We start from the raw sequence: 26,953 nt of genomic DNA on the forward strand, positions 1-26,953 counted from the left end.
ATGGCATTCTGCGATTTTCTAAGACTTTCCGTCAGGATGTACATGCATTGTATTTCCATTTCCAGATCATACCTTAAAGACTACTAAATTCAATGTTACCACTGCACATGAACACTTTTTGAAACAAAGAGTGAATTACATTAAATGTCTTTTTTTATTGTGAGAGAGTTTGTGGAAATATAACCTTCACATGAATGCTTAGCTCAATCGTGTGTTCAGACCTTCAACTCAGGGTTCTGTTGATTTTGGCCATGTTCCTCTGTTTCTTTTTTTTTTTTTTAATATATTGCAGTGCCTGGAATAGAGATGCATTAACATTTGTGGCTACTGTACATCAGTAAACCTGAAAAATCATTTATATGAAAAGTGACATGCTTGGGGTTAGTGTGAGCAGCGGTGGTAAAGCAATGTTTGAAGAAACGATTCGTTCCAGACAAAATTGAGTTGTGGAATGCCTCACATTATCTTCCTCTGTGATCCCTGAGCTACAGAGAGAGGAACGCCCAGGGTGCCTATTGGCTCAGGGCTGCTCATTTAAACTGTGTGAGGGATTTTTGGAGCTAGAAGACTCACTGCAACACAGCTCAGGAGGTCCAAGTCAGAGCTACTCGACAGGTGCTCACTGCAAGGTACCTTGAGTAACAGTCAGAGATTCTTGTACCAGACTAAGGAGGGACATTCAGAATTCAGTCTACAGTGGTATGATAATTTTCAGTTCTGTTTTTGGTACTGTTTTTATCTGTTTGATGGTATAATGTTTTTTGTAACCAGTTTTATATAAAATTTGATTAAACAAGGAAGCTGATGAATGTAAAGCATGAATATGCTTTATACTTTCTATACTGCTTATACGTGCTTTTACATGCTATTATTATTATTATTATTATTATTATTATTATTATTATTATTATGTGTGTGTGTGTGTGTGTGTATCTTATATTTAGTGCTTTTGCTGTTGTTATTTTATGCTGCACTGTTATAAGCACAGTCTTGCATTTTTTCCACTGTACCCCACGGATCATTAATAACTGATAAGTCTAATCACTAAATCATTGTAAAGGGAAGCAGCAGATTCAAATGCAATGTGACCATAGTGCTCTAAAGATAATATTCCTCAGATCATTGTCTGCTCTCTTATTATTTGCACCTGACTATAATAAACATGTTGGCATGAAAAATGGAGAATGGAGAGATTTGCACACTGGAATTCAAACATGAAGCAAGGTCATTTCTTTGCACTTTGCTCAGAGTGGACAGCCTAATATATACACAGCGTACCACACATTACATCAATGTGGTTAAATTGTTTACTATTAAAAATGTATTAAAAATCTTATAAAACCTTCAAACATGATGAAAAGCATTTTGAATTATGCTGTTATTTAAAAATGTTTAAGCCAGTGACCATGTTCTCCCCCCAGTGCCCTTATATTATTCACTCTGTAGAATGTTAGATGCGGAATATTAGCTTAATACATGACGATGAAAATAATTGTGCTAATATCTATAATGTAGTACTATATTCTCAGGTCTGAGGAAAATATTATAGTGCATATGCCTTGTGTTAGATTAACTAGGTGATTTTGGGGTTCGGTAACTTTATCATGGAAGTCATTGTTAAGTCCCCAGTGTTACAGGCTTAGCAGGGAATATAATGCAGCATCCTGTATGCTAGCATAATTACTTTCAGCTTTTTCCACTTGAAGACCAGAGAGGAAATGCACCAGTGTAAAATATTTGTAGCTGCTTTTAAACTGCCTAGTAGCATTTTCTCAGATCATGAAGATCCTCCACTGGCTTAACAGCAGGACCTAAGTTCTGCTTCATAAAGCATAGGAATAGACCAGTTCTGAACTGAATCTTGTATCTCAAGAGAAAAGGAGGACACAGTATGGATGTTTCTCTTTTGCCAGTCCCTTTTTGTCAGAGAATGATGTTGTCTTTAAGCCTCCCTTGGACCTATCCAAGAAATATGAGAGATTGCAACCACAGTCCTGGTGGTGAATCTACTCTTTTCCTAGTCATCTTCTATGAGACTGTTTGCGGCTGTAGGGAAATACATCAAAATAGAGTCTCTAGCCATTTTACTGTCTCACTGACCTTGTGCTGTAGGTATTAACCTGCAAAATTCCATCACCTTACATAGGGTTTCGTATTTCGCAGCTTGTTGACATATGTGTGAGACTGAAGTGTAATTATTCAGGGCTGGAATGCAGTCTATATACAGCTCTCCAGTGTCTTTTTGACCCTGAATGGAGCCTGAGACCATTGTAGGCAAATTACAAGAGCAGGCACTGACAAGGCAACCTCTCTCAAAAGAAATGTGTCCAGCTTTGCTGAGCTCATGCGTTGTGTCCTTAGTGCACTCAGTCAATGTGGAAGATAAATTAAGCAAATGACAATTTAGGGTGCCAATATAGTGACCTGACCCTCTGAGCATGGGCAACTGTTGCTATTATGATCATGTTTGTGTGAACCATTTTAGAACAGAGGTTCAGAAAAGTCTTTTATGCCGGCAGCTAGACTTTTGTCAATCACTGGGGACTGAGAAAAACTTGCAGGTCTCAAATGAGCTATCTGTAGGAGATATAAAAGACAGTGGATTGTGAGCATCAAATAAAAATCGCTGAGAGGGACCACTTAACAGTTCTTCTGAATGTTCATTATAATCTACTCAATTGAATCTAATCAACTATGTACTACTTCAAGCCACTGCAGATGTTTTGAACTTTGGTGCAACTGTGAAAATTATTAAATTCTGTCTATATGGAATGCTAAGACCACACCTTTTAAGCCATTTCACAGTTGCACCATACTGTGATGCACATTACGTACATTGTGGAATATTTTTATTCTGTGCTTCTAAAATGTGCTTGATAATCAAAACAAATTGTTCAATACATTACTGATACAAAAACTAGAATGATGTGTATTAGAATTATTAGATATTGTGCTATAATTCCATTATTTTTTTACTATACAACCATAGTATATTTTTGACATGTATTATGTACAATACAGCTGTACAGTTTATGAAACCATTATAAAAACCTTTATTGATCTTTACTGATCTGGTTAAAGGAGTTGCTTGAAGTGATTTACTTATAGACCCTTGCCTTGGGGTCCCATAGGCCCACAAGGACATGTTCTCATATGTAATGTCAGTGGCAAACTGGACTACTTCTGCTTAAACTTAGAGAATTTCATTCTGTGATGAGCAGTTAATGCACATGCGTGCTTAAAAAAAATATATATATATTTTTTTTACCTTCCACGTGTTGATGTGATCTATATACTATATATCCAAATAGTCTTTGCAATTTGCCTTTTTAGTACACTGCTAGGGGACATGTTTATTAAATGTTGCACATATTATTACAAGTCACCTGCTAGTTTACTTAATTTCACTACCAAACATGGTAATATGCTTGGGAACTATTTTTCCTATACTCTCCTCAAAAAAGATCTTTATATCTTTATCAACTTATATTGATCTTTATTCATTTTTTTAAATATAAATGATCTGTTAATGCTATATATTTGACTTTTGTTTGAGGTTAAAAAGGATTGTGTATGACATCACTGTTATTAGAAATGACTTAATTCAGTTAGAAAAGGTTCCAGGCTCTTTAGGCTTTTGTGGCTGCAGTTGTATAATTAAAGGTTAAGATGGAATATGCCAGCCAAGCAAAAGGGTTGTTCAGTTCTTATTGCAGGAGAAGACATTTTTTTTTAAGTAAAATAGCCTTAACCACATTAAACATAATGAAATGTCTGGATCAACCATCCAACTTTATTGTGCATGTAACAAGGCATGGTCCCTGTGCATAAAGTTCAGTGTTTGGTCTATCTCGGCATTTCCATGTGGATGTACATTGGAAATTGTTGGTGTGTTTCTTCCACAGGCCATGATTCCCAGGCTAAGTTGGCTCCGATTGCTCCTATTTGGGATCCTGGGTATAGTCTCACTTGTTACACAGGCGGAAGAGTCTGAGAAAGCAGTCACATTTAGCCATGTGTACAGAATTAACTCTGGTTGTAAGCAGGACTTGCAGGCAATTCCTTCCCATGACCAAGCATCAGAGGGTCAAGTCACAATGATGGATGGAGAGAAGGACATTGTTTTCAAGCACAACATTAAATTGCCCTCATCTAGCTGCAACTGCGCTGATTCAGAGGAATTCAAAGCCCTGCTATATCGTGTCAATGGTTTGGAGGAGGAGGTTACCTACCTGAAGTCCCAGTGTGCTCAAGGCTGCTGCAGAGGAAGCTCAGGTATTTTCTAACAAGCACACCTGAAAAGACTAAATTGTAGGGTCTCTTTTTTCTTGAAGTGTTTAGCCACATATACCCCTAATTTATTTGTTGAACAAGTTTAGCCATATTCCACTCTGAAATTATTTTTAATGTTGACTGAAGACATTTGGGTTTGAGATCAAAAGATGAATATGAAAATAAAGTTTATTCTATTGTGTTAAACAACATAGCATATTAGACCACCCAATTTTTAGGTTAGCAAAAATATTGAAACACGTGACTGATGGGTATTTCTTGTTACTCAGGTGTGTTGTGTTTGATTATTTAAACAATAAATAGCTCTGTGCGCTGAACATCTACACTTGGTGTTAACCTTCAGTTTCATTTGTACATTTGTTGATAAAAAGAATAAGCCAAAGTGAGGAACAGAGAGCTGTCTATGTGACAATAACAAACCATTTTAAAGCTGAGAGAAGACACTGAACAAACATTGTACAAAACAAATACAGCAATTTGGAATGTCCTGAAAAAGAAAGAAACTACTGGTAGAAATCAACAACAACTGAAATAGGCTGTAGAAAAAGCCTAAAAATCATCACAAAAGAAGAAACCAAAACATTGGTGATGTCAGTGGGTCCACAAGCTTGATACAGCTGATGAACGTAAGGAATTTGCAACCAAAATTTTATTAACTTTAGTTTACTTTGAGACTCTCGTGTTCCTAGACGTTGTTTGCCTAAAGCAATTGGATTGTCTGATACAAAATGTTTTATTTTGTTTCACATATCTAGATGTAATTACAAGCTGAAAGCTCTTGTCTCATATCCAAATGTCTGTGTGTATAACAAACAAATTAATTGTCCTTGTTGTTCCAATAGTTTCAGAGTGGACTGTAAATACAACTGATCTTTTGTTATTAAAAAAAGAGTTGATCATGACTATAGATGGCTTAACTACAAAAAATATTACACCACAACCTAATATCTTCAGTATACTGCTGTGCACATTAAATCTCCAGATTTCATGCAATTGACCTGCCTTCTACTAGGTGTGGACACAAACTGTAGTGGTCATGGTGTATACCAGCACAACACCTGCAGCTGCAAATGTGATGTAGGCTGGGAGGGTCCAGACTGCTCTATCTTCACCTGTCCAGACAACTGTAACGATAATGGCTACTGTGTAGATGGACAATGTGTTTGTCACACTGGTTACACGGGTCATGACTGTGGTCTACTCACATGTCCTGATGACTGCAATGACAAGGGCCACTGTGTGGATGGCAAGTGTGTCTGCTTTGAGGGCTTTTCTGGAGACACCTGTAGCATGCAAAAATGTCCAAATGACTGCAAAGACAATGGGCGCTGCATTGATGGACAGTGTCTCTGCGACGAGGGCTTTTTTGGAAACGACTGCTCTATGGGTAAGGTTTCTTCAGGAATATCCCTACTGGTGGTGATTTCAGATACCTGATAATTCTTACCTAAGATTATTGGATATGTTATTGGGAGTGTATGTATCTCTTTCAGATGAAAAAGGTTGGCAGTTCCCTTAATATGAAACTGTATGCAATGTATCAGACAGCATGGTGTGCATTGGTAACAAATCAAATCCCAGAACTAACTGTATCCTAGTCTTATACTTTATCCTATAACGTATAGAACTAGGATTCTATAAAGTATTCTATACTTTGAGGTTGTGGGAATCACTTATAGGGTAAACTATTGAACCCACAATTATAGTTCAGTGGCAATCCAAAAATATTAATTCTTTAATCTTTTGTGAAAATACACAGACCAAATGATTCTGAAATCACATAAATGCAAGGAATAGCTGAATTTGTGACTCAGAAGACTGTGACAGATTGGACTGGATTGGCAGATTTTATGCAGATCATGGGTGAGAACCAAACATTCAATATAAGTGTCAGAAATATCAGTAAAAACTGATGGTAAAAGAAATAATAATCTGAAGCATAAAATAACTAAAATTGTAATATTTATATTTGTAAAATTTGACTTTCACAATTTCACTATTTCAAGCTTAAAATGAATACTTTCCTAAGACATTATATACATTGTGTGTACCTCCTGGTACCTTCATGAATATCATGCAAAGCAGCAGTTTTCAGTAGCAGGACTCAACTGTACTCACTGCAGTTAGCTACTGTTTCAACTTTTTCCCTTCAGAGGTATAGAATGCCTCAGGGAATCAGGGAAGGAATGCACTGATATGTGATCTTTAACAATAATATTAAGAATGGCATGTAACTTAGAGAAGGATATACTGTCCATGTTAACACTTTTGGGTAAGACATCAATTGAGTCCATATGAGTAAAGAGCATACCCTGAAGCAGTGCGGCACCAGATGAAATGCTAGCTGAATTATAATTTCAAGCACATGACACTAATTGAACTAGCATGGCATGTGATGGTTTAACCTGTCAATCATCTGTCAGTAATTTAAAGTAGTTTTCTTTTCTTTCTCTACTGCAGCAATGTAGCACACCAAATGCATGGTGCAAATCAATGTTGATATTTCAGTATACCTATTTCCTACAATACAGCCAAGCAGTTGTTCACATGACCTTTGAAACCTGTTGATTTATGATCATTTATATTGTTGCTTTTAAAATTAATATCTAAAAATTGGTAAATATTAGTGGAAGAATTTAGGGAGCTCATAGGCACTTAACAGATTTCATGTCAGCAGGGAATTTGAAGCCACTTCATGCTATGATGACTTACAAATAAAGGCTCTGGAGTTAAGAATAAATTAAATTGAATTTCTTTACCTCGTCATGGGTGGAATTAATCATCAAAAGGGAAATCAGGTGGGAGCTTTATTCTAAGGTCATGCTGTATTTCACCGTGCCACATCAGAATTGGACAGATGTGCAGGCTTTAGATCACTTAGTACATATACCCACCGGGGCTGTGTAAACAACCCTAACATCAAATGGTGACATTTTATTGTTCTTAAGAGACCTAGGGGTTCCATAATGAGAATGATATGTCTTTAGTCCAAAAATGCATGATCTGAAGCAGAGAATCTGTTCTATGTATTTGGTACCTTTTATAAAGTTCAAATACAATTCTGCAATGTTTTGCATTCATTTGTCAAAATATTTTTCTTGCACTATGCTTTCTCCAAAGTCATTAGATTGTAATTTATTTATCCCAGAGGCCATTTGTGGGTTATTATTTAAAGGTGAAATTATTCCTGGCAGACGCTGGAATGAGGCAGGAGTATTAACTGCCACTAAATGAAAAGGCTCCTGTTAAACCAAAGAAAAACACTGACTTCCTGACCTTTCACCATGTGGAACAATGTCCAAACCTGCTGTGAATTCTTTCCTCGTTAATGTGGTCTACTAAGCTTCTATTTGACCTGTCTCTCTCTCCTTTCCTCTGCATCTATTCCATAAGCATTTTTTACTGGTACCCACCACCTCTCCATTTCTTTTTATTACAGCAGTAAGACAGTTGGTAATCTGTATGTGGAAACCTTGCAGCAAATTCTGTGTGTCAGTTTTGGTGTGTATAGTGTATGCATATATTTGTTAACAAGCTACCTTTACCACCACATGTATCCTATATGATAAGATATGGCTTTTATTCCATTACTGCTGATGAACACATCATGGTTAGTGACCACACTGTAATTATAGAAAAACTTAATAACAGGCCCAGCTGCTAGTCAAGATTCTTAAGATACTTATGGAATGATAGATTACAACAACGGTGAAAGAGGGAAGAAAATAGAGAGGTATTTGTGCTTCTTAAGTCCAGTTTAGTGAACACCTCTTGGAGAGGAGCAAATATGGTTACGTTAAAAAGAAAAATCTAGAGAAAAATTATATTTTAGCCATCGAGCAAACATGTTCACATAAATCTCAAGAAATGGTAAGTATGAAATGTATGAATGCTAATTAAAGCAAAACCCCAGTTATTCTGAATCATTTGGTGGAGCTTTTTTCCATAATGGATATAGCATACCAGTAAAAAATTAATTTTTAACATGAATAATTGTGTGTCTCTACAGTAATGGGTCCAAAAGGCCTGCATGTAATCAGGGTTACTGATGTATCTCTGCTAGTGGAGTGGGAAGAAGTAAATAATGCAGAGTACTATCTGCTCTCCTACTATCCTTATGGAAATGTGGTAGCCATCCAGGAGATTCGTGTTCCCAACACCGAAAATTCCTACTTGATCACAGGACTCAAACCAGGAGTTACCTATATTGTGCAAGTGCAAGCTGTCATCAGGGGTATCAGCAGTGAATCAGATAGCATCACAGCCACAACAGGTAAAGATTTTTTATACTCTGCAATTTTTGCAGTCAGTTGTATACAATTGTATTCAAAATTTAGTGCACCCTGGCCAATTTAGACATTTTTAAAGTGAAATGAAGTAAAAAAAAAAAAATCCTTTGCAGCAAGTTGCAGGAAGGTTTATATGATCTGCATGGAAGAATAATCCAAAAGAAATCTTACCTGCGACCTCATAACAAATGTGATTGTCTAATCTATGCAAAATATCTAGATAATCCGGAGGCATTTTACAAACATGTACTCTGCATTGATGAAGTAAAAATATAACTCTTTGGCCACAATCACAAAAGATATTTTTGGAGAAAGAAAACTGAGCAGCAGTTCGGGAAAAGAACACCTTGCCATCTGTTATGCATGAGGTGGATACATTATGCTTTTGGGTAAGGTGACAGCCAGTGGCACAGGAAACATTGCACAGATAGATAAAAGAATGTATTCCAGTAAATATCAGCAAATTTTGGTAGTAAATGTCAGATGTTGAAATGTAAGTAAGCTGAAAAGTAAAGGCTGTGAAGTAAGAACAGTGATCCAAAACTAAAAACCTAAAAATCCACCACAAATGTTCAAGAAATATAAGTTTTGGTATGGACCTTACTGTTTGTTTTTTTTTTTACCTTTTTTATCTGGTTGATGATGTAAGCTGACTTGAACACCTTAGTAGAATGTCCAATATGTGCAGTCTGTTTGTGATGAATGGCATGGACTGTTTATATGTCATTTTGTGAGTTGCTGTGCTCTGCAAGTGTAAAATAAGAATGCACCAGATTAAAAATGCTCTTATTAATTAAGTGGTATATTGGATCTTATTAATAGATCCAGACTATTTCAGAGAGATTTCAGACTATAGTGTTTTGAATATGAATTGTGTGTCGGTGCAGATATGTCTGGTGTAGAAGGTGTTCGTGTGCTTGGACAGACAGAAGACTCTATCCAGGTGGACTGGCAGAACCCAGAAACCGAGGTTGATTACTTTAAACTACGTCATGCCAGCCCAGACGGCCAAGAGGAGCTGGAAAACGTAACCAGGAGCCAGGAAGCTAGGACCGTGCACACTATTATAGGTAAACTTCTATCAGAAGAAGACGTACTCTTTTAAAATTACCCCCACTCATCCCTGACCTGAACTGTTACCACTTTGTGTTAATAAACCTGGAGTTAATGGTGTAGATGTGTCTTGGTTGTCTAACAAGCATTTCAGCTTTTTTCCTTTTTATTTTTTTTTTCAAAAAATAGATAACAGTACCCTCTGAGCTACATGAGGCACCGAGTCAACATTGATTGTTAGGACACTGAGTGAGTGGCAATGGTGCATTTTATATTTTTGGTCAAATTAATGAAATTGTTGTTTATAGGACTTAACCCAGGCACTGAGTACCAGATAACAGTGCAGGCCATCAAAGGAAGCAATGAGGGAAAACCATCCCATGCCACAGGAGTCACAGGTAAGTTATATTCTCAACTGGAGGGGTGTTAAACATGCAAAACCCAGAAATGCTAAAGACATTGTCAAGCCTTTTTAGAATTATAGAATGCAGTGATATACCAGTATGACAACACTGTAAAATGGAAACCTCAGTGGTAGAGATGATATCATAGTAAATATGACTTGCAGGTGTGGAACACTGAGTTAATGGAATTTTAAAAACAGGGCATGAAGAGCTGATTAGACAAATTTCTGCTATATAGATAAACACCCCTGAAATGTATGTTTCTAATATTTCATGTAAAAAGTGAAAGATGTTGTGTACATACCTTTACACTAAAAATTAGTGTAGTTTTTCAGCATCTGTGCATACTGCTCCTATTTGCAAAATTGTGAGACACCATGGGTTTGGCCTGCAGTATAACTATAACACTATGTAACAATTAATTATACATAATACTGCTTCAGAGGCTCAAAAGGTAACAGTTCTGAGACAGAAAAGACACACAATGTATATATTTTAATCATAATTATTTTACTACTATTTTAATCATATAATTATTGGCAAACCATAGTAACCATAAATCAAACCATTATGATTACTAACAAAAAGGGAAGAAAATAAGAATAATTGCACAATGATAAGATGTAAACATGTGCATTGTGTCATCTGTGAAATATGGAGTCTGTAATCAATGTTGATTAATAAATTTTTGGGCAATTAATCTCAAAACAAAGTTGTGCCAGCTCTCCCCTATACCATGCACAAGTATACCCTTAACTTTATTCTGGATTATTCATCATAACCTGGATATGATGCTCCAGGTTACCCTTTCTCTCCTTCAACCCCTTTCCATTTTTAACTGTACTTCACTACTGGAATTTCAAATACTGGATACTTTAAACAAAATTAATTTTGTTACCATTTATGCATTCTTATTTAAACCATTTCTAACATCCTGACGTTTTTAAAAAAAAAAAAGTCATTTGTATTCTAAAATGAAACTTGAATTTATTGAATATGTAGGATACCTTCCAAAGCTTTCTTAATACCAAGCCTAATGTTCAGTTGTTTATGCTTCACAGTAGAGTTTAATACCAGTGTTTTCTGCAGCCATGAATCAATGAAAGCTTTCTTGACTGGGGAAACCCAGCCCCATACCCCCACCCCCACCCTCACCCTACCATCTTTATTATTAATATTATTATTTTTTACTATAAATTTTACTTTACCCAAGACTATTTAAATTTGTGCCAGTTACATGGTCTTAAGACTTAAGTCTAAGATCAACACACAATTCTAAGCTCTAGAGAGATTCTGACCAGTTATGGTAGCTGTGTGTAAAGTTGTCATGTAGTCACAACTATGTGCTTAACACATACATTTCCACAATGATAAAGACATACAGTAGGTTGTGCCTTGAAACTATTTTACACTTGGAGATTTTACTGTCATTTCTGGTGATATGAATACTTCACTGGCATGTGTGACATCAAATATTTAACAACTAAAAATGGTGATACTAAAGGCATATATTGTTAAAATTCAATCACTGGTCTAAAATAATTTTAGTAAAAAAGGAAAAAACATTGCTCATTGTACAGCTACAATATATGTAGAATGTACAATACTTACTGGGGTTGGACAATGAAACTGAAACACCTGGTTTTAGACCACAATAATTCATTAGTATGGTGTAGGGCCTCCTTTTGCGGCCAATACAGCATCAGTTCGTCTTGCGAATGACAGATACAAGTCCTGCACAGTGGCCAGAGGGATTTTGAGCCATTCTTCTTGCAGAGTAGTGGCCAGGTCACTACGTGATGCTGGTGGAGGAAAACGTTTCCTGACTCACTCCTCCAAAACAAAACTCCAAAAACAAGTGTTTTTGACTAACTCTCCCGGATGTGGGAAAGACAGTGAAGGTGGACTCAGAGAACAATACATGTTTCACATTGTCCACAGCCCAAGATTTTCGCTGCTGGCACCATTGAAACCGACGTTTGGCATTGGCACGAGTGACCAAAGGTTTGGCTATAGCAGCCTGGCCATGTACATTGACCCTGTGGAGCTCCCGACGGACAGTTTTGGTGGAAACAGGAGAGTTGAGGTGCACATTTAATTCTTCAGTGAGTTGGGCAGCTGTAGTTTTAGGTTTTTTGGATACAATCCGGGTCAGCACCTGGACATCCCTTTCAGACAGCTTCCTCTTGCGTCCACAGTTACTCCTGTTAGATGTGGTTCGTCCTTCTTGGTGGTATGCTGACATTACCCTGGATAACATGGCTCTTGATACATCACAAAGACTTGCTGTCTTAGTCACAGATGCGCCAGCGAGACATGCACCAACAATTTGTCCTCTTTTGAACTTTGATATGTCACCCATAATGTTGTGTGCGTTGCAATATTTTAAGCAAAACTGTGCTATTACTCTGCTAATTAAACCTTCACACTCTGCTCTTACTGGTGGAATGTGCAATCAATGAAGATTGGCCACCAGGCTGGTCAAATTTAGCCATGAAACCTCCAACATTAAATTGGCCAGTGTTTCAGTTTCATTGTCCAACCCCTGTATATTCAGCCTGTTAGACTTAATTGCTTATACTGAAGCATTACTCCGTGTTCAATGTACCCCTTAATTTTAGTAAAATAAAATTAAATTGTTAAAATTAAATTCAATTAAAATTAAGTGTTTAAATTTGACTTTGACTCAAGTGATGAGTGCTCTTGAAAAGGTGTTAGCCTAGTGCTTGCTGTCCTGTTGATAGCTCCTTTGTACTCATAAGCCCAAGCTCAACATGAATAGATTTGAATCAACCTGTGTAACCACAGGTTAACCATCTCTGTGTTCTTCTTCATTTTTTCAGCATTAAAAACTAATCCTAAAACAAATATCAAACAAACAAAAGCAATCTTGATTTTTTTGGAATGAAATCTTGATTTCTATAGCCAAGATTCTGATTTATTCCAATGTTCCACTGATATTTGTTTTTAAACACAAAAATATATTATTATTATTATTATTATTAATAATAATAATAATAATAATAATAATTCAGCCATTATGAAAATTATATATATTTTAATTAGTGCAGTGACAGTAAATTTCACTAAATTCTATTCACATTCTTATAGTCCTTCAAATTTCAAGAAGACAACAAATTTCCATTCAAATATTTAGGGAAATACTGGCTTCTATTAGTTGACAAACAATAACAAGAAAAAATGTATACATAAATATATAAACAAACTGGCTTTTTTGTTCCTGAAAATGTTCCCCAAAAATGTTCAGTATTAATAAATGTATTAATAAATGCCCCCCTCAGATTTTATATGATAGATATTAGCAGTTCTGTGCTCAGTTTTCGCTGTTTTCGTCATGCAGAAAACTTGCACACTTTAATGAGCAGCAGGCACTGCTTCACAATTTTTATACTAATAATTTATATTAATCAGTATCCATGCTGGGTCGCACGCTCATGGCTGCACATTTTTTTTTACAGCAATGTCAGCGAAAACCCTGTACCTGAAAAGATCACAAAACTTGTGCAATGTGCAATTTACCCTCGTGGTGTGCAAAGATAATGGTTAAAATCCATTTTCACACTCTGCCCCTTAAAAAAGCAAGTGCCCCTGCATGTACTGTATACATACAGTAAGTCAAGCAAAAAACATGTAAAAAACCTGAAGCCTTAGAACTGGTTTTTATCTCAAATGCATTGGTAAATTATATAAAATAAAGAAGCTATATAAGTTTTTTTTTCATTGAACTACTGTGTAAAAGTTGCTCAACCTTTAAATCTCAGACTAGACCACTTCCTGCCTCTGATGGCTTTAGCTGCCATTACAGAGGCTTAAGTTAGGCTAACTTTCATTTCCTCAGCTGAGATTTGAAATAATGCTCCTTTCTGCTACTCTCAGCATAGCCAGCAGTCTTCTACATGTGGCAAAATGGCTTGTTAGGGTTCAGCTTCACTATGCTGCAACTCATAAAGCCTGCAATGTTTAGTTGACCTATTTATGGTATTTTAACACTACTAAAGGTCTACTGTATAGTAGTAATTTTATAGCTGGTGAATCTATGGGCACATCTGTGACTTGTGAGGCACAAACCTTTACAGAATATGAAAATATCTCCTTGTTAAAGTGCTAAACATGGGTCACAGGCCAAACATTGAGACACTGTCAGCTCTTTGACTTAATAAAGGCTTAATCAGATGGATTATTAAGGATTATGTAAGGATAATTCAGAGGTTCTTAGTTTCGTTTCTTACTGCTCTGTTTTTTCTACTCACAACACACATGCTCCAAAGTGAAGAATAGATTGATAGCTCTTGAGTAATTTGAGTAATAACACAGGAAAAGGCACCATAACACAGGAAAGGCCCATAACACAGGAAAACTCTAGATGCATAACTTTAGATATCCCTAAATGAGATATTCCTAAATAAGTGCCTTAATATGGAAAGTAATTGAATGAAAATTAAGCTTGCGCATTCAAGTTTTAATTTAATGTGTGGTGAAAGATTTTTCAACAGTGTATATTCCATAAATGGACAAAATGCTACACTTCTGTACATAAAGACTGTCTGTCTTCTGGGACACTTCATATAACAAGTTACATACCCAAGTAATGGCTATATCTTATGTTCTGCCATCTACACTATACATTTGCAACACAAACTCATAACCCAGAGTAAACTGCATTTAAATGAGATCTATATGTTTTCCATATAGTGAAAGCCACAAGCCCTGTTACACTTTTCTGCTCTCTAAACAAGGCAGATATTTTAGCTCATCTATCTCTATCTCTTGCCCCTGCTGAAGCCTTGCTATACCTTAAGAGATTTGTCCAGCAAAAACCAGATGTTGCGTATTTCTTAATGCAGTTTAACATAGGGCAGTTAAATGTATTATCTGTTCATTGTTCTGCTGGGTTTACTCTTATGAAGTACAGTTTTTGGCAGGTTGTTTGCAAGCAAAACAGGTAGCAGGTATGGTACACAATAATAGCATTAACCTGAATTGGAAGGTTAATGCTATTACTGCAATTACACTGAATTGGAAGAAAAAGTGAAGTATTGTCTGCTTGTGGTTTTGATAGTGAAGTTTCAGCAAAAAGGTTAGGACTTGCGGTTAGTACTAAGAATATTTTCACTGGCATTCCATTGGGTTGATGATACTGTTTGTGCAGTGATTTGTCTTTTGTATTCCACACCATAGCTCAAATCAAGGCAACAATGGGTATAATAACAAAAATCTTCAAAGGATGCTGATCTCACTGTTTTTGGAATGCACAATTTATCAATTTTATAGCAGATAGCATGGCACTGACCTTGTTGCAGTCACAGAGGAATTTCCCAAATGATGATGGCTTTTGCATGCTTTCTCACTTCCTCTTGTGGCTCATGCCAGTGCTCACTTAGCTCTGGTAAACCTAGCTGCTTCAGCAACAATCCACTTATAATAAAGTCCATCTAAAATAATCTGCACACAAAAAGCATAAACAACAATGCAATGACTATAGGAAATGTGAATTTAACTCACACTATTGTCTCAAAAATAACACGATCCCTTTCTCTTTAAGACATTGATTCTCCGAATAACCTGGTCACTAGAGATGTAACCGAGACCACAGTGACTGTGATGTGGGAGAAGGTCCATGCTGAGATTGATGGCTACATACTGACCTATAGCTCTGCTGAAGGCCCCAGCCAGGAGTTCCAAGTGGGAGCAAATGCCACTTCCTATATGCTCACATCACTGAAACCTGGGGTGCTGTACACTATCTTCATCTGGGCCTACAAGGACTCCCGTCTGAGTAGGAAGAGCTCTACTGAGGCAGAGACAGGTAAACTTATTCCTTGCTAGTTTCCTATGTTGAGGGAACTCCTTACAGTTCATTCATCATTACAGTTCATTCTTCACACTGTAAATAGAAGTAGCTTTTGTAGGTCATTTCTTCAGCTATATTTATTTCAAACTTAGAAAAAGAGTTTACGTTTTCTCTGTAACAAATTTCTGGTTGCTGAATGGATAGGACTTCCTCTTCTGCTTATCTGTTTGTGATTTCCTGCCAATCCCTTGAGCTCAAGTTTTAGCTGAGCTTGAGCTGGCCCTCAACTCTTCAGTCTTTGTGCTAGAAACAGACAGCATGGTGCTTTTTGTAATTGCTATTAGTGTTATTAGGATATGTATATATGTGTGTGTGTATACTCTATATTACAATGCTTCTTGTGATTCGTCTTGTAATTGCCATTAGTGTTAAGCTTTAAGAATCCAGTAAGCTTGTTCAAATTAGCTGCTGTAATATTATATGTAAGCAATAAGTTACAGAGACCAGATGGTACAGATTCAATCAGTGGTAGGTCTTCCTCTGGGCTTTATTCTATGTTTGGAAAGAAGATGAGTGAAACAGACGATGACTGGTCTCATAACTCAAATGGTGGGACGCCTCATGGATCTGAGAACAGGGAATAGGAAGCCCTTGAGGTGCAGAAGTGCTGGTGTTTTTCTTTCCTTTTGCTTCCCCCCTTACACATATGTGGGCATACATGTGGCCCTCACACAAGACTGAGGGAAAATGCTTTTTTCTCAATTTTTTGTTCCATGCTGTGAACAGTTAGGTAAGTTGTTTTGAAATGAAAGCAAACAACAAAAACATACATCCAGTTAAGACTGAAAAATAACTGTTACAAATGTATTTTTTCCCCAAAACTAAAGTCACTTACAACAGGCACATTTTCTTTATAAACTATGTAAAGAGCAGAGAACCACATTAATACAGTAGTCTTGACGTCTTTTCATTTTTAATTATAAATGGAACAATTATAATTGATTTTATATATTGCAGGCTTGTTGTGATTAATGTTTTTTATGTGATTTAATATATCATACATTTGTACAAAAAAAAAAAAATCTTATTGAGACTCCCATGAGTCCCATAATAGTTTGGTAAATAGACTATATCACTTTGAAATGTGAAAAGAAACATATAATTTAAAAAGAAAGAAAGAAAGAAAGAAAGAAAGAAAGAAAGAAAGAAAGAAAGAAAGAAAGAAAGAAAGAAAGAAAGAAAGAAAGAAAGAAAGAAAGAAAGAAAGAAAGAAAGAAAGAAAGAAAGAATGGAAATGCTGCCAGATTTCACATCACTTTTAACATGCTGTATATGCATTTTCCAGCACTAGATGCACCTACTAATCTTGTAGTCAGAGAAGTGACAGAGGAGTCAGCGATGGTATCATGGGACAGAGTCCAAGCACACGTAGATGGCTACATACTGAGCTACAGTTCTGCTGAAGGGTCCAGTAATGAGGTGCAAGTGGGAGCAGACAGCACCACCTACCAGCTGACTGGACTGAAGCCAGGAATTGTATATACAATCTATGTCTGGGTCATCAAGGGCTCTCGCTCGAGCAGGAAAGCTACAACAAAAGCTGAAACAGGTTTATAAAGCATCTTCCATAATTTTCTTTATCTTCAGATTCATCAGCTAATATAAAAGGCATTATGGTTCATGCTACTGATTTCATCTCCAAATTCTATGTGAACATTTTGGAAACTCTCTCAATAGATAACCTTGGAATTACATTTACAGCATTTGGCAGACACCCTTATCCAGGGCGTCTTACAATTAATCTCATTTAATACATCTCAGCAATTTAAGGTTAGGGGCCTTGCTTAGGGGCCCAGGAGGGGCAGCTTGATGGACATGGGATTTGAACTCACAATGTACAGTAGCTCATCACAGTAGCCCAACACCTTAACCACTAAGCTACCACATCCCCTATTATGGGCTTGACCTCTCAAGTAGTTGGACAAAAAAGATCTATGATTTTCTGATCTTTTTTCTTTTGTCAAAAAAACAAAAAACAAAAAACAAACATCACAAGTCATCATATCAATTTTCTAACAAAGGCATTAACTGCATGCTAATTTATAGAAAATGTCATATAATTTGCCCTTCTATGTAATAAAAGCTATTTGTTTTGGTTACAGCCAAAACTACATTCAAATACTAACTTTCTGATTTCTCTAAAATACATGTTCCAGAATTTGAGCCATTTGCTTAAACTTAAAGCCTTTTCTTTTCACTGATAATCTGTTAAAACATGCATGCAAATAACATGCACTGAAATGTTCTACAATTGGCTTCTTAGAACTAGATGCACCTACTAATCTCTTGGTCAGAGAGGTGACGGAGGAGTCAGCGATGGTATCATGGAACAGAGTCCAAGCAGAAGTAGATGGCTACATACTGAGCTACAGTTCTGCTGAAGGGTCCGGTGATGAGGTGCGAATGGGAGCAGACAGCACCACCTACCAGTTGACTGCACTGAAGCCAGGAGTTATGTATACAGTCTACGTCTGGGCCATCAAGGGCTCTCGTTCCAGCAGGAGAGCTGCAACAGAAACTGAGACAGGTTTCTGAAATTTCTTCTGTAGTTCTCTTGGAAAACCCTCAGGTGTTCTTGCCAAAGTATATAAAACAACTGTATACTATTTTGCAGTAAATTATGTATGGCCAGCCTTCATATTTAAGGATCAACTAACAGGATCAACAAAAGTTTCCATTCATACTAATAACTGGTTTTAAATTGTTTCTAAAGTTCAGAATTTCTCTAATCAAGTATTGAGAATTTCAGACATGATTCTCCTTTTGTGGATATCTGAAACACTCATTTTCATATCAAAAGTTTAAGAATGATTAGTGTCTCACTGGAATTTAGTATTTGACTAGGATCAGTTTGCTCCTTCCTACAGTATTTGTACATTTTTCTATACATCAAAAACATACTTTGTCTTGCCGTTCAACAAACTGCTCACAGGAATCTACTTTATACAGTGTATGCTTTATAATAATAGAAAGCTATAAATCAAAATTATACACTCCGTTATTATTATTATTATTATTATTATTATTATTATTATTATTATTATTATTATTATTATTATTATTTACTATTTTTTGTTTGTATACAGTAGAAGTAGATGGACCTAATATAATGTCTTATCTCAGTGCTATGATTAAAAGTCTAAGCAGACAGCCAGTGATAGTGGGAAGGTGTAAATGGGAGCAGACAGCACCTTCTACCAGTTAACTGGCCTGAAACCTGGAGTCTATCCATACAGCCAGTGTCTCTATGTCTAACCTAACAATCACTATGGCACAGCAGTATCAATGCGCATTTTCTAATTATGACTTCAAATAGTTACATTTATTTACATTTATATAAGTAGACACTGAGTCTCCACAGCCAGAAGCATTCACACTACCAAGCTTGGGTGGTTGCAACAGATACAGTGGAGGTCCAGACACCATATTTATATACATGCATTTGCATATACCCCCTTTTTAGTTTTATTAAGTCATCTCACACACTAGAGTGCAATTCTTGAGCATTGTCTTTGACTCTTGCAGAGCCAGCAGAGATCTCTGTGTCACCAGATTATAATTTAGCAAAATGTTTCCCTAAGCAGTTTGTAACCAGAACAAGTTGTTTTAGTCACACTGTTTCATTTGGCTGTAGTGACATGCATCATATGTAAAGTACATGCTCCATTCCAGAAACAAATGAGAAAATGAGTAAAAATGAGAACCAAAAATGAGACCAAAAATAAACCAAAAATGACCACACTAAACCAATGGCTACAATAAAAACAACAAACAGTTATACTTAAACTAAACTAAATAGCTGACAGATTAGTTGAGAAATAAACATAGAAACAGGCTGTATGATGCAAATGTGGAGACTTGTGACTTCAAATTTGTTGTGTTAAACATGTCATGCACGGTTCCCCACATCATTAAGCCTCCTTTGAAAAGCAGGTATTAGTAAACTTCAACATTATATTCATATTTACAGAAATTGACGCTCCAAAGAATCTGAAAGCTGTTGATGTTAAGAGGGATTCTGCGGCTCTAACCTGGAAACCTCCTCAGGCTCACATTGATGGCTACATTCTTAGTTACAGGCCTGAAGATGGTAGTATGGAGGTATGTAGAGCACTAATCTTTAAATATCTTTTCCACTGAACAGCCATATGCAATTCCCCAGTTTTGCATGTTACATTTTTTCTTTCTCAGACTATTGAGAAGAACTTTGTCACAGGAGATGCCAGAGTTAGCCTCTCTGGTCTGGACACAGAGAAGAAGTACATTGTCACTCTAATTGCATATAGAGGCTCAAAGAGGAGTAAAGTGGTGGAAACCATATTCATCACTGGTAAAGTAACACACCTTTTTTTATAGTAGTAAGGTGTAAAGAGGTAGTTGATAGGTGAATCACTTCGATTATGTTATTACTCTGAAACAAATTAACCATTTCATTTTACCAGCTCAAATTGGAGGGATTCTTGCCTCAGGCTTTTCCAGATCGGTTACTGGCATTTTATGTGTAGGCCTTTTTATTGAGGCCCTAATCAGTGAGAGATCAAAATGAGGGCCTAGTAAATAAAAGATAAAATTAGCATGTTATGTTTTACGACACTCAAGAAGAAATAGATTGTGGTGAATTACAATAACACAGTTCTGTTTTTGGCTTGGAATGGTTTTTATTTTATTGCAGTTATTTTTAAAAGGTAATGCTATCTTGGGGCTTTGCAGTAGGAGCAGCCTATCCTTTCCCTATGGACTGCACACAGATCATGAAGAATGGAAACATGAAGAGTGGAGTTTACACTATCTACGTGAACAATGACCGCAATAAGCCTATGCAGGTGTATTGTGACATGACCACAGATGGTGGTGGCTGGATTGTAAGTTAATGTATTATTTTAAGAGATACAAATATAAAGAAGAGGACAGTTAAATGTCACTATAATTCATAATTCATACCGTCCATAACTTTCCATTATGTATTATCCTAAATACTTGAAGCGACAATAGATGAAAATGTCTCTCTCTTTCTCTCTCTCTCTCTCTCTCTCTCTCTCTCTCTCTCTCTCTCTCTCTCTCTTTCTCTCTCTCTCTGTCTTTCTCTTTCTTAATCAAGGTCTTTCAGAGACGCAACACAGGCAAGCTAGACTTCATGAAGCGCTGGAGACAATACATGCAAGGTTTTGGGGAACTGACTAACGAATTTTGGCTTGGTACTGAAAATATACCTACAATAAAAATGTACATTTTGCCTTAAAATGGAAGTTAAATTCAAACTTCCAATTGTTCCTGTTTGGGGACATACAGTGACAGACTGATGACATGCTATTTGTTCTCATTATTCGTTTTTTTACACATACAATATGTTGTCATTTGCAGTATTTTTTGGTGGGGGGTTTATGCTTAGGAAGAAAAAAATAAAAAATGTGTTGTGATGTGTTATCTAGGCCTTGAGAACTTAAATGCACTGACCAATACAAGCACAAAGTATGAAGTGCGCTTCGATCTAGGCCTGGGGAGCGAGCGTGCTTATGCTGTCTATGATGACTTCAAAATAGGATCAGCCAAGCAGAAGTTTAAGCTCACTATTGGCAATTATCGAGGAAATGCAGGTAGGTCAGACAAATGTAGCCAAAAAAATATATATATACACACCAAACTCTTCTAAAGTCTGGTATAATATTATACTACATTACTTTGTATAATCTCTTTTTGCCATAGGTGATGCTATGACCTACCACCAGGGGAGACCTTTCACTACTATAGACTCAGACAATGACATTGCTCTTGGTAATTGCGCTTTCACACACCGTGGTGCCTGGTGGTACAAAAATTGCCACTTAGCCAACTTAAATGGCAAATTTGAGGACAACAGACACAGTGTGGTAAGCTTTAGTTAAATAATACCTTTTCAATGGATGAGAATTGTTTTATGTTAAGGAATACAATGCAGTCTGTGGTTTACCTGTGCATTCTTTGGTATAATGAGAGCATGATGAGAGCAAGATGTAGAAGATCTACAGCATGGTTGATGGCCAGCAGAGGGCAGTATCAAAACAGTGTTGCCTCCACAAAGGATAAAAGGACAATGTGATAATACAGTGCAGGGGTGCACAATTTTAGATCTGGAGGGCTCTAGTCCAGTTGGACCCTGATCACTAACCCTGAAGAGCAAGGCAGAGGTGAAAGTGGCAAGAAAAAACTCCCTGAGATGATATTAGGAAGAAACCTTGAGAGGAGCCCATCCACATCTGGGTGACACCTGATTATAAAAGTGTTATTATAAAAAGAATTTTCATTCTATAACTGTGTTAAATGTGGTCAAAATGTGCAATTGCATAGTCAGGAGATTCATTCCATGTCTAAGGTTAAGGTAAAGTTGTCTTATTGGAGTTAGTAACAATTGCAAGCAATGCCATCAGTTTGGACTGGTATTATCCACACCTATCCCCTAAATCTCCATGCTGTCCAGTTCAGGCTTCAGGAATGAGTGTGCAGCCAGCCACTTCACCATCAACAAACTGAGTGTCTGAGAGAGGGAGAGCAATGCACACATACCAGTTTACCAAACACTGTATGCCCATAAAACCTCCAGATCTGTTCTTTGCCTAAAAAAAACTATCCTCAAAAAGCTTGACTAAACAGATATGTTTTCAGCCTGGACTTTAACCCTGAGACTGTGTGACTGTGGGTGATATGTTCATGTCTTCTGCTTTTAGTCTGGACTCCAGCTACAATAATGGACTAACTGGAGCTTGTCCATGTTTTACTGAAACACTGATACATTTAGGCATTATAACCATCCTAGGGGTAACAAAAGCATGAACTAGTTTTTGTGTATTGTGTAGTGATATTATATTTCCTTTTTATATTTTCATACTCATTTCATACCATTATATTTCAGTATTTCTGAAATAAAAGAATGCTATCCTACTGATATTATCTACCTGAGCTTCAAATGAAAGAATGGAGTCATTAATCACTCCAAGGTCTTTTATTGCCACACATGATGAAACAGAAAGACCATCCAGAGTTACTCTGTAATCTGAAAGCTTTCTTCTCTCTGCATGTGGTTCTAGTACAAGCATTTCTGACATTTCAGAATTAAGTAGGATTAAGTTAATAAGCTAATGCCCATCCTTCTGTAATGCCCTAATTTACACATTCCTCAACTTGGTGCCTCTCATCTGGCTTTCTGTAATATACAACTGTGTGGCATCAACATAACAGATGAAGCTATGACTATATCCTGACTGATACAGTTCTTGAATGTTACTGATATGGTAATATTTTTTATCTACAGGGTTAGCTTTCAAACAGTCAGATCTTAAATTCATAGTCTTCATTTTTTGCCTGATATTTTCAATTTTACTATTGAAATAATTCATGAAGTAATTGCTGCTGCTTTGATGGTGATGCATGTTTCTGCTGACGTTTTTTTCCTGTTAATTTGGCTACAGTATTATGAAAAGGTTTTTTTTCCTATTAAATCTTCAGTTAGGGTGGAGAGATACATTGATTTAGCAGCAATAAGAGATTTTCTGTAGCTCAGGAGGCTTACCGTCTTCAACGCTTGAAATACTATCAATTTACCACCAAAGTGGAACTATCTGGAGTGTATGGAAATGCTGACTCTATGCATTCATTTGAATGATCAAGTTCTGTGGGGTCAGACCAAGATCCAGTCAGTGATGATAAATCTCAGGGACATGGTAACCTGGCAAAATGCATGTATCATACCTAAAACACACTTTATATGAGAAGAGATAATGGTCTGAGATAGCTTCAGACTGTGGAAATATAGCTATATTTACTATATTTTATCTGAATAGATCAGAGTGTGGCCATTATGAGTGGGTCCTGTTACATTGTGATTAAACCTCAACTGGAGGTAGGAGTCTTAAATTTTGATAGCAATAAGTGATTTGGATATACGAGATGTAATGTTTAACAGTCCTACTTTAGAGCAAATGTGTTGCTGTACATTCACTATGATCTAATTTTATGGTATCAGGTTTATCAGGTTACCTAAACAAACTTTCTGAGTGTTTCTACATATTTATTCAGTATAGGGAGCAGATATAGTCTAAGAATTGTGTGACGACACATTGCAGCTAGCAGATGGTGCATTATTGTCACTGATTAACTAGGCCTATCCTGAGACTATGTGCTATACTACAAGAAATGAGAGCAGAACCTTTCTGAGTGGGATGGACACTGTCCTGCCCTTACAGGACAGCTTTGCACTCAAAACTGCTCCAAGTATTTATAAAGCCCACATTGTTTTTGAGCGTCACCTGGACATCCAGCAGCGACCATAACTTGCTGTAAGCTGCATCATCATGCCGCATTGGGATGGGGCCAAGTCTTAGTGTTAGTTTTGGCTTTGCGACTATGCCCCTGAGTCCCACCCATGTGGGAGGGCTCTAATGTCGGAGATGGGGTTTGCTATCGATCAAAGGCATCTAGATTTTCCCCTTCAGAAGCTACACTTCTCACTCTTACTAACCCTCTCTAGCATTTGGATGGCACTGCCAATGCGACAATCATAGAGTTATTTATGAACACATGATTTAACATCCTGTAATTAGCACACTGGACAAGATGAACATTTGCCATAATGATTGTTTATAATGTACTCTAGTTGAATATTGGCTGATATTATATTAAAAAGATCTTTTCAGTGTGGATCTTGCTGTCTCTTGATGTCAAAAATGTTCAAAAGAAAAAATTAACTACATTTCTACCTTCATCCATTGCTCCATGGTCCAGTTCTGATGCTCACATGACCTTTGTAGGCAGTGGACAAGGATCAACATAGGCACTCTGACCAATTTACGACTATACAGCAGTATGCACTGTGGATGCACTGTGTGACAACTTTCTCTCATAGTCAGTTTTAATTAATTAATTCAATTAATACAATCAATTTGTGCTATAGTAGCACTTCTGTGGGATTGGTCAAGATGGGCTAGCCTTCTCCCCTCATGTGAGCCTAACTTCTTACTTGCTGCAGCTAGCCACAACAGAAGCATTAGTTAGTTGAGAAATAAGTAAGCATGGTTTTCAGTTCCTGCTGAATGTCATTAGGAGACTAAATTTGAATTTCTTGTGAACCTTTCTATTAGGGAGTGAACTGGGAGCCATGGAAGGGCCACCTTCTGTCCCTGGACTTTACAGAGATTAAGATCCGCCCAGTGAACACAGCCAGCCGGAAGAAGAGGTCACTCAAGAGAAGAGAAGCTGCCTAATGAACATTGTACTGAAAAGCAAAATGACACAATGAAAGTAGGAATTGTGATTAATCAAAATATCATATTATCACATTTAAAAAATATGGCAGTGAAAAGTGGCTGGGTTTTAGCTGGGTGGCCCAGCTTTATCTTACAAAAATGTTGAAAGGTCAAATGCCAAAAAAATTTATATTTTTAATTATATCAATATATTTTATTATATTTGTGTCATTTAGCAGTTTATGCAGATAAGATTATGAAATGATTCCCCAAACAGCTGTGGTATAGTTGGCCAATTTCCTGGTAAGCAAAAAAGTTCACACATTCAAAGTTTATTTTATCACCATTTCCTCATTTTACAATTATTCCAGTGTTTAGTATTGATCATTTTAGAATGTGTGAAATGCTGTCTTATAAATTTGCGGGTTTAAAAAAAGTATTTACTGCAATGTTTACTTTTAAATGTTTGACCTAAATGCTGTATAGTATGTATTAGGCTGGTTATGTTAAAAGTACTATAAATTACTCTTTATTTCAAGTTATTGAAAATAAAACATATTTGGATATTTGTCATTATTATAATGATGTGAAATAGTCTTTTGCTAACTGTTGCCCATCTTTTACAACTGATGCCATTATTAATATGACAAAAACAATGGTGTGAGTTGATCAAAAAGTGTCTTTGCAGAAAATGTATTAGCCCAATATTTTGTAATAGTAATTGTGACTAAAAATTAATAAAAAAAAAATATCATTATAATAATAATAAAGTTCTTTGGAATAGGTTTCATGGTTTATGTTACTGGTATTATGCAGGTAACTTATAGTTTGAGTATCTGTATTCACATGCAGTATGAAGTTACTTCATAAGTGTAAATGAAGCAGCACAGTGAATTCATGCTCTTTAGTCCTATTGCATTGAATTGCTTGTTGCAGTGTTACCTCAGACTGCTACAAAAGCTACCCAGAGTTCTTCACCTATAGAGGCAGTATATTTTTCACCTTTAGAGGCAGTATTGTGTTCATTTTATAAAACAGTGCAATATTAGAGCTCTATACACCATTGTACCCCCATGTAAACGCTTACAGACATGACATCACTTAAGTACAGCCTTGGAAAAGGATCATAGGCTACTATATCCAATAGGGACTCACTCTGGACTATTTTATTGTTTATTGCAATAATCTAAGCACTATCCACACTGACATACTGTAACTTTGTTTCAGTCCTCTCCCAAACTGCTGCAATGCTGACAGGAGATCAGTGGCAGGTGGTGCTAAAAAATGGGGGGCAAACAAACTTTAAATCAAACTGTTAGTAATCCAGGACTGTAAATAACCATTTATCAGGTGATTATGTATCATTACTGCAAAGATAAAATATTGAAAAAGTCAACTATTAAAGCACTATAAATCAGTAAATTTGAGTTCAGTGTGGGTTTATTATCAGTAATGAAGGAATGAAGGTAATCATTAAACACACACACACACACACACACACACACACTGGAAAGTTGCCTAATCACTTGACTGCTGCTGAATTTGCAAATTGGGTCGATCTGCTCCAAGCTCCTTGATTCTTTTCTTTTCTTCACCTGAAGGGTATTTTTGTAAAGATATAACCGAATTTTCTTTCATCTTGAGATATTTCGCTTGCTTCCACATTAATTAGTACCTGCCTGTTACCTGACAATCTGCTGAGCATTAATGAGACTTGCTGAGAATGGTCCAGTCACATGAGGCCAAATATAGAAAAACAATATTGATTCACTAACAACAAAAGTGGGAGGGTCCGGGGTTGTAGAGTTGTTTTAACTTTTGTTGTTA

The 26,953-nt window shown here is 36.6% G+C and overlaps 1 protein-coding gene across 1 annotated transcript; it reads left to right on the forward strand.

The window, feature by feature from the left end:
* The first annotated feature begins 552 nt into the window (after window positions 1–552).
* Window positions 553–26,509, forward strand: tnn (tenascin N). Its single transcript, XM_058393810.1, has 16 exons — window positions 553–699; window positions 3,906–4,275; window positions 5,306–5,680; window positions 8,303–8,566; window positions 9,470–9,652; window positions 9,944–10,033; window positions 15,603–15,866; window positions 17,197–17,460; window positions 18,175–18,438; window positions 19,882–20,012; window positions 20,103–20,241; window positions 20,622–20,773; window positions 21,010–21,106; window positions 21,341–21,505; window positions 21,615–21,778; window positions 25,022–26,509. The coding sequence occupies exons 2-16, from the start codon at window positions 3,909–3,911 to the stop codon at window positions 25,142–25,144; spliced, it is 3,042 nt and encodes a 1,013-aa protein (XP_058249793.1). The 5' UTR covers window positions 553–699; window positions 3,906–3,908; the 3' UTR covers window positions 25,145–26,509.
* The last annotated feature ends 444 nt before the right edge of the window (window positions 26,510–26,953 follow it).

The sequence above is a fragment of the Hemibagrus wyckioides genome, linkage group LG07, assembly GCF_019097595.1.
Source record: "Hemibagrus wyckioides isolate EC202008001 linkage group LG07, SWU_Hwy_1.0, whole genome shotgun sequence".
In the NCBI taxonomy this organism is placed as follows: domain Eukaryota; kingdom Metazoa; phylum Chordata; class Actinopteri; order Siluriformes; family Bagridae; genus Hemibagrus; species Hemibagrus wyckioides.

Coding starts and splice junctions, on each gene's coding strand:
- tnn (XM_058393810.1), top strand. CDS start 3,909: ATGATTCCCAGGCTAAGTTGGCTCCGATTGCTCCTATTTGGGATCCTG. Junction 4,276..5,305: donor CTGCTGCAGAGGAAGCTCAG/GTATTTTCTAAC, acceptor GCCTTCTACTAG/GTGTGGACACAAACTGTAGT. Junction 18,439..19,881: donor TGCAACAGAAACTGAGACAG/GTTTCTGAAATT, acceptor TCATATTTACAG/AAATTGACGCTCCAAAGAAT.